Source organism: Cyprinus carpio, chromosome B5 (assembly GCF_018340385.1).
Source record: "Cyprinus carpio isolate SPL01 chromosome B5, ASM1834038v1, whole genome shotgun sequence".
Lineage (NCBI taxonomy): Eukaryota > Metazoa > Chordata > Actinopteri > Cypriniformes > Cyprinidae > Cyprinus > Cyprinus carpio.
The window spans coordinates 21,186,991-21,200,405 of record NC_056601.1 but is presented as its reverse complement, the minus strand read 5'-3'; the positions used below and the strand labels follow the sequence as shown (position 1 = coordinate 21,200,405).

General features: G+C 35.4%; 1 protein-coding gene across 5 annotated transcripts in view; it reads left to right on the top strand.

Annotated features, from left to right (window-relative positions):
- LOC109045715 (rabphilin 3A like (without C2 domains)) overlaps positions 1 to 13,415 on the top strand; it is a 281,082-nt gene that overhangs the window by 221,183 nt on the left and 46,484 nt on the right. For all 5 annotated transcript variants that reach the window (XM_042724898.1, XM_042724901.1, XM_042724899.1 and 2 more), the window contains one exon: positions 2,432 to 2,511. In XM_042724898.1, the coding sequence (XP_042580832.1) occupies positions 2,432 to 2,511 (80 nt within the window). The remainder of the gene's footprint in view (positions 1 to 2,431; positions 2,512 to 13,415) is intronic.

Here is a 13,415-nt window from a genome sequence, read left to right as displayed (position 1 = left end):
CAGAAAGGGTGACCTCTGGTGGCAATCTGATGGAAGTCCATGGACAGGATTCATGACAGTTGTTCGACACGCTGTATTGAGCAGCTGTTTTTAGTTTTTAATTGTAGTGTCTATTCTCTAACTGAACTAAATTATTTTTATTACTATAAAAATCAAAACGACAGTGGGGGACTGTGCTGCAGTGGGCAAGTGACATACCGGTGTTGCGGCTTAACACTGGTATAACACCGTCTATCACAGCTAGCCTAACATAGACTGGTGGACATTACATCGGAAGTTAATTCAAATAATCAGCAGTGTGAGTGAACAGTTGTTCTGTTCTGAAATGAGCAGAAAAAGTTTTCTGATCAGAATTTCTGTGCAACCAAACCAATTCCACAGACATACCTAAATCTGCAGTCCATAACTTTTTTTTTCTTTTCTTTTCTTTGGTTAAAAATGATTCAAAATCAATTTTTGAGCAAGTACATAAACAAATCTGTTCAAATCTGTCTCCTTACCTTTGCCCGCTTCACAACGGTAAATTTGTAATACTGTTTTCTAATCTGAATGGTACTGGTAGGTTTTTACAGGAAATACAAGCATGCTGCCATTTGTCTTTGCGTCTTTACATCACGTCTGTAAACATGAAGGAGTCCCAGTAAGCTATATCACATGTCAGGATGCTGCAGGTGGCGGATCATTAATAGCATTTTCTCACAGCAGTTGGAATAATTAAACTTATAATTTTGATGGCGGATTGTAATCCAGAAAGGTCAATACGACAATCATCAGTGACAATTGAAGATTCACCCATAGTCACCAGTAGTCTGAAGGTAAAGAAAAGGTACTAAATACACGTAGTCACGCAATGCTGCTACTAGCAAATTGCCCCTACTATGGGCAATGAAAGATTCATATTTTGGTTTTGGGAGTCCCCTACAACAGGTTGACATGCATGCAAAGTCAAAAAACACTTTCATTATCTTATTATAATATGCATTTATTACCTTCCTTGCTCAACGACTCCCAAACAATTCAATCAACAATTAATTTTTCCAAACCCCTCCTTTGCATGACGCTAATCTACGGTGACTGGTTGGATTGGTCTCATTTTCATTTAATCTTGCCTGTAATGCCTGATAAAGCAGCGTTTGTGAGCACAGTGCTGCTTTGTGTACAGCGTTACCGGGGAAACCGCTATTTTACCACTCCAAAAGCGACACCTAGTGGCAAAGAATGAAATTGCATTTTCATTCAGATCAAAGCGAAAAGACCAACAAGTGAGCGGGCAATATGCTAATGTTTCATGTTGACGTCAATTTCAATGATTCAGGGTCGACTCTTTCTTTTGAGAGATAATTACTTTATATACGGAGCACTTTCAAATTTAAAACTTTGCAGGATGTTTTCATTCACTTAGAGCTGTGTTACACACTGCATGACAGATAATTTTCAAAAATCCATAATGGGGCACTTTAACATTAACATTTTGAGAAAGAAGTATAACAATAATAATCATTTGAATGGTTTGATGTGATTTGAGCTAACCGACCATTAGATTTAATCACCATTGGTAGCGTGCAATGCTTTTTTTTTTCTCAAAAGTGGCAGACATGTTACTTGCTTGTTCAGATGACATTTTCCGGTGAAAATTCTTATTTGGGTCATACTTCCAAGATGCAGAATCTGTGATTCCTAAGTACAGTGAATATCCACACATCCACACACAATATGTGTGGTGACAGACAGCCACACATTTACCTCAAAATATTAGATTCATCCGTGCTGTACCAGTGTTAACCCACGTAAAGACGATAATTCCTCAGATAACTGCAATTGCAGGTTTCCAACAACTTTTTCAGCTTTAACATAACATAGTTGTCTTTCAAAAGGACATAATTATCTTTCAAACGTATAGGTTTTTTTTTTTTTTTTTTTTTACTGTAATATTGTGAAGTATTTCAATAACAAAAAAACTGTTTTATATTTTAAATATTTTAAGTGTAATTTATTCCTGGGAAAGCAAAGCTGGGTTTTCATATTCTTTAATCTAGCGTTAAGTATTACATTAATTTTTAGAAATCATTCTGATATACTGTAGCACAACTCAACATGAAATATACAATTCTGCTTGTTGATCTAAAGTTCCTACTAATTACCTCAAACAAAACACAGAATATTTAATTTGATGCAACAGATCAGAAGTGCTCATTGCAGCCCAGTACCTTGTAAAAACCGTGTGCAACCCTGATAGCACCAGGCCAATCAAATTTAATTAGAGCTTGTCAAACTGAGAAAGCTCTTTGGCTTTTTGTGTACAATTGACATCAGATGGTCTCTGGAGGAGCGAAATATGGCTTTAACATCTTGCTAATTGCTGTTGCATATGCTGTGGTCTGCTCTGGAGATGAACTGTTTTGTTGATGCTTTTATGTCTGTTTCCTCACAGCTACACTCGGCACTCTGGACTTCAGCCTTCTGTATGATCAGGAGAACAATGCCCTGCACTGCACTATCAACAAAGCCAAGGTAAGAACTTTCCTCAGGAACGGATGTGTGACAGATTCACATACACAAATCCAAATGCTCATTTTTGGCAGCACCTCCAGTATTTTGAAGGCAGTGGGCCACTTTATAAAACTCCTTCCTTCTGCTAGTCTGTCTTTTATAGGGTCTGTAAAGTTCTGTAAAGTGAACGGTCCTCTTTGTAATAGGGATGTTGTGCTCCGGGGGATTCCTTTGGCCTGTGTGTGCCTGTGTGCTCTTTTCTCTGTTGTCGTGTGGGAGGCATTTCCCCTGACTGCTGCTAGCATCTGCTGCTGTCTGTATTGCTTAGTATTCAGTCTAGACCAGCTTTGTCCCTCCAGCAGTATGCTACAAGCAATCTCTCCCTCATCTTTTCTTTCCTGTTTCTAATGCTGTTTCTCACACTCTACCTCTGTGCCTTTGTTGCCTCGAGTAAAAAACACTGCAACGAAAGTGCAACACTTCAGTAGTTTCATTTTATTTATTTATTTTTTGCTCTTTATTCTCAAATGTTTCTGTTTCAAGAGGATCTGTTGCAGGAAGAACAACTCCTGTGATTTCTCAGATTTTCTTAATTTATATTGAATATTGATGCCTTCTATTAAGGGAACTACATAGAGCTGGTATTTACATTTAAATTAATAGATTATCCAAGAATGAGATTTCAGAAGCTTTTTTTAATAGCTTTGTGTGAGAGAAACCTTAAAATGTCAAGTTTGGAAATCAAGATGTTTGAAAATGTCTTGTTAATATTCAGAAGACATAAACCATGTGGACTACTTTTTCTGTGCCACTTTAGTGGTGTTTCTGCATCATTTGAAAGCTTCAGTCCTTATTCATTGTAATTATGTGGTAAGGAGCAACCAGTGCATTAATTACCACAATATATTATAGTAATATTCTAATATGATAGCTACAGGTGATGAGAAGGCAGTGGAGTTTGAAATGGTGTTATTTAGTGTATTATTTATAGTTTTATTAATGTTTTGAATTAGCTTTTAGTTTAACATTTTTAGCTTTTAAAAGTTTAAAAAAAGTCTTTTTTTTATTTATTTTACTTTCTGTTTTAGTTCTCTGTTTTAATCATTTTAGTGATTCAAATTTATTTCAGTTATTTGCAAAGGCATGATTTCTAATTTTTGTTTTTTAAGTTTTTCATATATTTTTCAGTGAACAAAAATGTTTTTAAAAGTTTTAGTCTTAGCTAATGATAAAAATGATTTAATAAAGGTGATTAGGATGATTAGTGCTCTGTTGATTAGTGAAGTAAAGTAGTATGATTTATTAGATATGTATTTTTTAGCATAGTGCTTTTAAGGTTTGTCAGACCTCAAATCTGTGACTGTGTGAAAATCTCATTATTGTGCATATTCCCTAGCTCTGTCTTTCTCTCCAAATTTTTTTTTTCCTTGCATTGAAAGGTTACGTTTATTTAACCTATTGAATGTCTGTCAGTCGCCTGACTGAAGGGCTGTGATGCATTGCATATATCACTAAAAATATGTCTGGTGGATTTGACCCTAAACCAACCTAGTTATACAGGGCTTCTCTAAAGTCGATTCATCAGTGCATGTTATTTCAAAGAAAAAGAGCATTTCTAACAGTGAGATAATCAACAGATTGTACTATAATTGCTCTCATTGGTCAGTGTAATTGCTAACAGGAATGCAAGAGAGAAGGATTTCCACCTAAATCTAATCAGTGTCTTTTCAGCGACAAAATGCACTGCATGAGCAGCTGTGCATCTTTTTGGCGGAGGCTTCTCTCTCTCAGAGGTGTGCTGATGCCTGTGGGACGAGAGTCACTTTTTTTTTTCCTGTTCTAGTACTGTGTTACACTTTCAATAATGACATAATGCTCAAACAATCAACCTAACTTGTGCTTGGTTTGAAAATCATGAATTAAGAATCATGAAAGACACAGAGTGGAGATTTATTCACACATTAGTTAGAAACCAGTGCAGTTATTGATACACAAATAGTTTCACCATAGTCAAACTAAATATCTTATTTTTAAAATTTCACTATACAAGTAATTTTATTTTACAATAGCAAAATAAATCACAATACAGTTATTATTTTATTTTATCTTTGATATATATTATAAACAATAAGACAAATAAAATAAATCAAAGATTCAAATGGCATAAACAGTGCTTTGAAGGGATAGTTCACCCAAAGAGGAAAATTCTGTCATCATTTACTTAAACCTCTATGAATTTCTTTCTTCTGTTGAACACAAAAGAAGATATTTAGATTTTTGGTAAGCAAACAGTTGATTGTAGCCATTGACTTCTATTGTGTTTTGTTTTGTTTTGTTTTTTTTTACTATGGAAGTCACTGGTTACCGTCAACTGTTTGGTTACCGACATTCAAAAAAATCTTCTATTGGGTGCACTTTCCTTTTAAGTTTTTCAAGTACAACAGATCTATTTAAAACTAGCATTCATGTGAGAAATAATACAAACATTTAAATATTTGCATCGTATTGAGCATCAAACACAATGTTTATTTTTTCATTCATGCTTGTAAAAGACTGGGTGCCATGAAATGAACCAAAGGCAATTAAAAACAGCATTTCTATATTGTCATACTTCAAAAAGAAATGAACTATTATCATCTGGTTTTTAATTAATCGCTTAAAAAGACTCACAAATCAGTCTTGAACTCGGCTTAGCCACTTACTCATTCTCTAAATTGTCAGTTCTTAACTTAATTACTAAACCTCATCCTTTCAAAAAAAAAAACAAAAAAACTTTTTTTAGACCAGTAATTCATCTTGTTTTACAGTAAAAATATCTAAACATCCTTAAAATGAGATGCATTACATGGGAAGCTAAATTGCATAAAATATTGAGGCCTAAAATATGAGTTCCGTTTAATTAGGTCTTTTTATATATGCTTCTTTAGAAGAATCATTAAGGATCCACAATCATTAAGTGAAATTAGAGGCAGAATGGTTAAATTCCCATCCCTCTTAAAAACGAGGCTAATCATAAGTCTGTTTTGTAGTCTGTGGAATCTGTTCTTTGTGTCAGTGACAAAAACCCTTCATAAAGGTAAATAAAAAGGGCAGCAGTCATTGCTGGCAAGCATAGATATCCTCTGGAGAAACAGAAGCCTCAGATTAACACTGCTATTGAAATCAGCTCATATGGAGCAGAAGTGAGAGGCACTAAATATGTGATTGCCGACTCTACTGTATATGGCATTATGTTATGTGATTTTATAGGACGCCTACAGTCCTCAAGACTCGTTTTCATTTGTTCAACCTCTTGATGTAAAAACACTTCATTTACATTTATACTCATTTACAATTTTATTTAAAAACATTGTGTTAACGGTAATTAGCAGTGTTTGCAAAATTAGCAAATTATAACTATTATTTTACATTACTGTTCAAAAGTTTGGGGTCAGTAAGATTTTTATTTAATTTTTATGAAAAATGAATAATTTTATTCAGCAAGGATGCATTAAGGGCAGGGGTGCCCAGACTCGGTCCTGGAGGGCCGGTGTCCTGCAGAGTTTAGATCCATCCCCAATTAGACCCACCTGAACCAGCTAATCAAGCTCTTACTAGACATACTAGAAACCTCCAGGCAGGTGTGTTGAGGCAGGTCTGAGCTAAACTCTGCAGGACATCGGCCCTCCAGGACCGAGTTTGGGCACCTCTGATTAAGGGGATAGAAAATTACAGTAGAGATGTGCATAATGTTACAAAAGATTTCTATTTCAAATAATTGCTGGTTTTTGAACGCTCTTATCATCAACGAATCCTGAAATAAATGTATCACAGTTTCCATAAAAATATTAAGCAGCATAACTGTTTTGTAACATTAATAATAAAAAAAATTATCTTGAGCAACAAATCTGCATATTACATTGATTTCTTAAGGATCACGTGACACTGAAAACTGGAGTAATGGTGCTGAAAATTCAGCTTTGCCATCACATGAATAAATTACATTTTAAAAACCATTAAAATAGCAATAATATTTTAACTATATGTTTAATTAATTGAATGAAGCCTTGGTGAGCATGAGAAACTTCTTTCACAAACAATAAAAAAATCTTACCAACTACAAACTTTGAACTGTAGTGTTTAATTAAAGCATAGTGGTAAAGTATTAAACTTTAATATGCATGTAACTTACCCTGCACTGATTTCTGGCTTTAGCACAGACGAAAATAAACTAGCTATTAATGATTCGATATGTGTCATTTCCTTTATTTCGACCCTGTGTGAAATGAACACACATGTGAAGACAAAATAAATGTGTAATATTGATATTGTTGCTGCATCAACTGTTTTCTGAAAACCCTTAGGGAAATAACTGGGAAATTACAGAGGAATATGAACAACCTTGTATTCGTCGTTACTGTGCCAATACTCACTGTTTACAAATTATGCTCGAGGCAATTGCTTTTTGTTCCTTGCTTGTAAAAACAAAAAACACTCTGGTGCTTTATTCTACCGCAGAACTACAACACATGCATTGTACATCTAGGAAGACAGCATTTTTGGATTTGTGGCCACATCTAGGAGTGTTCAGTTCAGGATTTTTGAGGCTGATTACCGATCACCGATCACAGAAAGCAGTATCTGCCGATACCAATCTTTTTAAAGCCTTCTTTTGATCATGTAGAATTATTTATAGTGATAATCCAATCAATTTTTAGACATTTATTTAGGACCTGAATTTCATTTTTGAAAATGGACTCCCCTCTTAGGTGACTCCTGTGAAAGGGGATTTTTAAATTTGAGGGTTGGAGGGGGGCATTTTTTAAACATTTTTCAAAAATATACATTTGTCTCACCTAAATATTTGAACATGCACTGCATTTTTGTTTTGACAATTGCACAATTGTTGCACACAGCACAAGCCTGATTTTGTGAGCTATATGTGAGGTGGCCTTTTACACCAGGTTCAAACATACTCTGTTTGCAGTGTGCATGCAGTCCATGTGTACTTAGGTACTAAAGCAGTGCAGAAGCAGCACAGACTCATTGTGCTTTCACACAGGAGTCTGCAACTAATCCATGGCTGTTTACTACAAACACAACATTTATCTATTATTTTGATTTCAAATCCAAGCGTTGTTACTTAAAATGTTTTTTCAGCATTGTGATTCTTTTTTTTAAACAGTCCAATTATACAATCTTTTATAGACATGTTTAATTTAAACGCAATAAATATAAGAAACATGTTATTCAGTGCTTTTTATTTTTGCATTTACTTCTATATTTATATATTAGGTTGCTCAAGCAAGTGGCAAAACATTTAAACTACTTTTCTTACGTTATCACAACCATTAAAACTTATCATTGACAGAAACAGTCAGCTCTACTGCCTTTTCTTTTGCATTTAAATCTTTATTACAAGCATTCCTGCGATTCATAAAGAACTTTGTTTTCCTACCTTCACAAGTGCCATCTATTATTGACTTGAAACACAGTAGACTTTAATTATATGCATTTATAGTGTAATTACAAAATGTTCATGTCAATCCATGTTCATATTTACCGCAAACAATGTGCTGTCACTTTAATTCAGCGTCAGCGTGAGATCCTTTTTTTTTTTAAGCTCAGCCCTATAGAGACTGCCGATCAAATGTCCAAAAGCGATTATCGGCCGATTTAATATTTTTATGGAAACTGTGATACATTTATTTCAGGATTCTTTGATGATAAGAGCATTCAAAAACCAGCATTTATTTAAAATAGAAATCTTTTGTAACATTATGAACATCTCTACTAATCAGAGCACCCCTAGCCACATCATTTGTGGGGAAGTCATGGCCTAATGGTTAGAGAGTCGGACTTGCAATCCAAGGGTTGTGAGTTCGAGTCTGGGGCCGGCAGGAATTGTAGGTGGGGGGAGTGAATGTACAGCGCTCTCTCCACCCTCAATACCACGACTGAGGTGCCCTTGAGCAAGGCACCGAACCCCCAACTGCTCCCCGGGCGCCGCAGCATAAATGGCTGCCCACTGATCCGGGTGTATGTTCACAGTGTGTGTGTTCACTGCTGCGTGTGTGCACTTTGGATGGGTTAAAAGCAGAGCACGAATTCCGAGTATGGGTCACCATACTTGGCTGTATGTCACGTCACTTTCACTTTTTCACTTTTTATCAAAGCAAGATGTACCAGGCCACCTGGTAATTGAAAAATAAAATAAATAACAGGTGGCTTCAGGTAAGCTAATGCGTGTGGTTAGATACCGGTCAGCAGTGCTGTTTGTTTGCTGGGCTCTTTGATAATGCTATTGTGCGGCTGAGATGTCATCTTTATTGAACAAAAATGTCTCTGCCTCTTTGTTTTGCAGTATATAAAACATAGAATGTGATTACAGTATGTTGTTAGGAAAAGCATCCCAGCCGTTAATCTGCTGGGCTTGTGCATTAGCTCAGGTGCTGTTGAGGTTGTTCTCAGTTTTTTTCTCAGAACTGCACAAGCGGGACAAACCTATAAGGCAAATGAGCCCATGTAGTGTTCTCTGATAACTACTAGTGTGCCGAGGCTGAGAATGTGCTATTCCCATCAGTAACACCGTCTCATTAGGGCACTTTGTACTGAATCATTTCCCAATTCCCTGAGAGCTGAAGTAGAACAGTGATTCCACTCTGATTTACACATTTACAGGACACGTCCTTAACGTCAAATCATGCATGACCAGAAAGAGCCTTTTAAGTAAAGAATCTGGGTTTGACAAAAAAATAAAGAAATAAATGTGTCTAGTTCATGTCTGTCCTTGAGTCCAGAGAGGGAAATGAACCAGGACTCAGGGAGAAAAATGTCCTAGATATTTAAAATGATGTGGGGGGAAATTAATTATTTAAAAAGTATTCTAGAGTTTATGTTGCTATGATATATTGTGCATTATTCACAGCTTGAATTGAATTCACAGATAATTTTGTATTTTATGTTGATTTTATTTTGGAATTAACATTAGTTGATTTATCCACATAACACTGTGCCCTAACAAATGTTTTTAAAAAGCAAATAGTGTGCCTTAAAAAAAAAAAAAAAGAAATTCTGGCACTGGCCAAAAACATAAACTGTATGAATGCATTAACATTGCAATAAAAGTGGATTGATTGGTGTTTCTTCAACTTCAGGCACTTTTGTGTCCCAGGGGTTCACTGTTATTTTGGTTATATCAAGATCACATTAAAACAGTCTAGACAATTTTTACCATGCCTTCATTTATTTTTCATTTAAGTATTATTGTTTTACCCTTGTCTCAGGATTTCAGTCTTAAAATATGAAAATCCTTAAAGTCCTTTAAAATATAATAACACCTAAAAGAAATATGCTAAATGTGTGAATAAATGTTGTTTTTGGTTTTGTCATTTCAGTTTTTAATAAAGTTTTATCAAAAGTTGTGACAACAGTGTCGGTAAAGAGATTGAGATAAAAGGAGACAAAATGTGTCACGGTAAACACCATGAATAGAGCCATTTGCAAACAAGACCTCATTGTTTCATATTATGTAAAAAGTAAGGTGGCCAAGAGAGCTCAATGCTCTGCAAATGAAAAAGCACCTGCAAATTAAGAAAACATCTTCATCATTTTGATAACACACGTGCTTGACATGATTTTAACACAATTAAGGCAATACTCTGATTAAGAATCTACCATGTAAACAGATTTTTGATTACCTTTATCCAGCTAAAGTCATATTTGAAGTAAACAGAAATAAAATTTAAATGTGGAGTATTCCTATTTTAGTTACATTTTCAAAGTGCACTATAGACATGTACACACCTTAATCACATTATTACCGTCATGTAGGACTTTTTGCCGCATTTTGCAGCAGGATACACATGACAGTGGTCAGCCGTTTGACGGCAAAAAAAAGAGCACATCTTTAACCATGCCATCATCTGTTTGCACTTATAACATGACAAATAATTAACTGCACTTCAAACTTTCGTAAAATTTAAATGAAACACCCAAAACTGTAAAGTAAATACTGCAACTGTAAATAAAAACTGTAAAAACTGTAAATATGAAGAAGAACTATGTTTATACGTGAAATTCTGGAGGGACTTCGGATGATGTTGCGTGGGGATGTAATGATGTGTGCCATTATAATCGATCTATGTACTATAACATGTAAAACAGGAACATGAAAGGAATATTTTAAAAGGAACTCATGTTAACACCTTAATCATAATATTGCCTTATTTACAATAAGGTAAATAATTAGATTATTGATGTCCATGTAAACTAAGTTAGTGTCTACTCTGAAAGGTGAATCTGAGGGTGCGAAAAAATCGAAATATTGAGAAAATCACCTTTAAAGTTGTCCAAATGAAGTCCTTAGCAACGTATATTACTAATCAAAAATGATGTGTGTAATTATGAAGTCGTGGCCTAGTGGTTAGAGGGTTTGACTCCTAACCCTTAGGTTGTGGGTTCGAGTCTTGGGCCGGCAATACCACGACTGAGGTGCCCTTGAGCAAGGCACTGAACCCCCAACTGCTCCCCGGGCGCCGCAGCATAAATGGCAGCCTACTTCTCCGGGTGTGTGTTCATTGTGTGTGTATGTTCACTGCTGTGTGTGTGCACTTTGGATGGGTTAAATGCAGAGCAAGGATTCTGAGTATGGGTCACCATACTTGGCTGTATGTCACGTCACTTAATATCCTAATGATTTTTGGCATAAAAGAAAAATCGATCATTTTGACCCATACAATGTATTTTTGGCTAATGCTGCAATTATTCCCTTGCAACTTTTCTAATCCAGGGTCACAAATAAGCTGACGAAATACACAATCACAGTAACAGAGAAACTTTATGTATACTGGCTAACTAACTTTACAACTTCCCTTACAAAACCATAGTTTTAGTATTTAAAAAAAACATGGTTACTATAGTTAAACCATGGTAACCACAAATTAACCATGGTTTTATTATAGTAAAAATGTGACCATGTTTTTGTATAACCACAGTTTTGCTACAAATATCATAGTTAAACTATGGTAAATGTAGCAAAAATATGGTTAATTTGTGGTAACCATGGTTTAACTAAAGTTACCATGTTTTTTGTTTTATTAGTAGTAAAGCCATGGTTAATTTTCATAAGGGTTCCAATGGTCATCTGCATTTTATTCCAAAAATGTTTATCACTGTTATTTCAATCACAAGCTGTGACACTGTAAGGAAAACATTAATGACAGAATTCTCTAGTGTTGCATCATGTTTGTCCACCCTTTAGACCTTGCTAGTGGACTAATTAAACCAGTAAGAGAATGAAAAGTATCCCCCCACCCCCCAAAAAAAAAGTCCACAGGGTCAAAAGTTCCCATAGTTGAAGCAATACCCTCATAGAGCTGACAGGTGGAAAGAGTCAACGAGAGTTTTACGGGATCAAAGATGAGCTTTCTGTAGCCATCACAGTGACCCCTGCTTCTTTGATCTGCTTTCTGTTGGCTCATATCTGAAAGTGAGCCAAAGCTTCCAAAACAAACCCAGCCCATATACAGACCCAGCAACGACTTCCATCAGACTACAGGATGTTAATATTTCATTATGGTTGTCCTATATTGTATGGACCCTTATCAACATTATGCAGATAAGGCAAGCTGTTGAATTATGAAGTAGTCAGTCATCCAAAACTCTTCAATGAATAAGTGGACAAACACTAAGCAGAAGGTAATGATGAGTGTCGGTGGAATTAGTTTTTCCACTGAAGAGAGGATGTTGTTTGACTTTGCAGAGAATGTTCGACCTCTGCCGTCTGCTGTCCATGTTGAATAATTTAGAGTCTAATCAAATGATGAGTTATGCCCAGTTACACATTATTTCTATAGAAAAATCCACACACACACACTGGTCATATACCGTAGGCACAAGAAGAGAACAGTACTTTAATGTGTAGCTATTGATCTCTCACTAAACCTCTATTGAGAGTCACAGCATGTACCATCCCATTTGACATTATAAATAAAAGCTTAGAAACTACCTTCAATGTCATTCAACACACATCTTACAGAGCCCTTTAAATGCTTTTAGTGAGTACAGCCAGTAGTCGGGTTATGCTAATCAAACATTTGAAGGTCATTCTGTCCACTATCTGCTCTCTGTTTCAACTCAGTTGATCACGCTGAGTCGAATTCACCAACCAGTTGCTTTTGAGTTCTGTAGTGATGATGTATTTATGTAGGCCTACTCAGAAGTTCACATCACCCTGGTTCCTTTCGAGAAAAGCCAATAGGATTTTTCCATTGGCTTCTGGACAAGTGCGTAAAATTAAACTCTGTGACCAACTAAAGTTTGTGTTGTGAACATGATAATCTACACAAATTTTGAAGCCTAAATACAATGAGCAGAAGTAAAAATGCTGTGAACAAACAATACCATGGTCAACCTCCAACAACTCAAAACATTTCAAAACATTTTCCCTTTTTTTTGAGTTAGACTAGTTTGCAACAGCACTATAAGGCTGTAAAAGTGGACTAGTTAGTAGATGAGTTTACATGTTCTGTTTGATGATATTTAATGTCCCTGTAACCTCTAGTCCCATTTAGAGACTTGTTAGAAACTGCCTTCTTCAAGACAAGTAAATACTTAAAGAAAAAAATCACGAGTGGATATTACTGATGTATTTTATGTCAGAAGAAAACATGAAACTACATAATAGGTTTGTGTTAATTAGATACCTTATTTGAGACAGTTTATCAAAAGGCCATTCAGAACTACAAAAAGCCTTTTCGCCTACAAAAAGGTCATCCTACAGCACTCTATTACAGCACAATAATCTGCATTTAATTTGCTAAAACAATAATCTCGAGGCTAAATATGCTGAAATATCACTGTTTTTCAGCACAAAAAATGCTTCATTTCTATGTAAATAAAGCTTGTTTTGAATTATTATTTACAAAACTCTGCACTATTTGTTT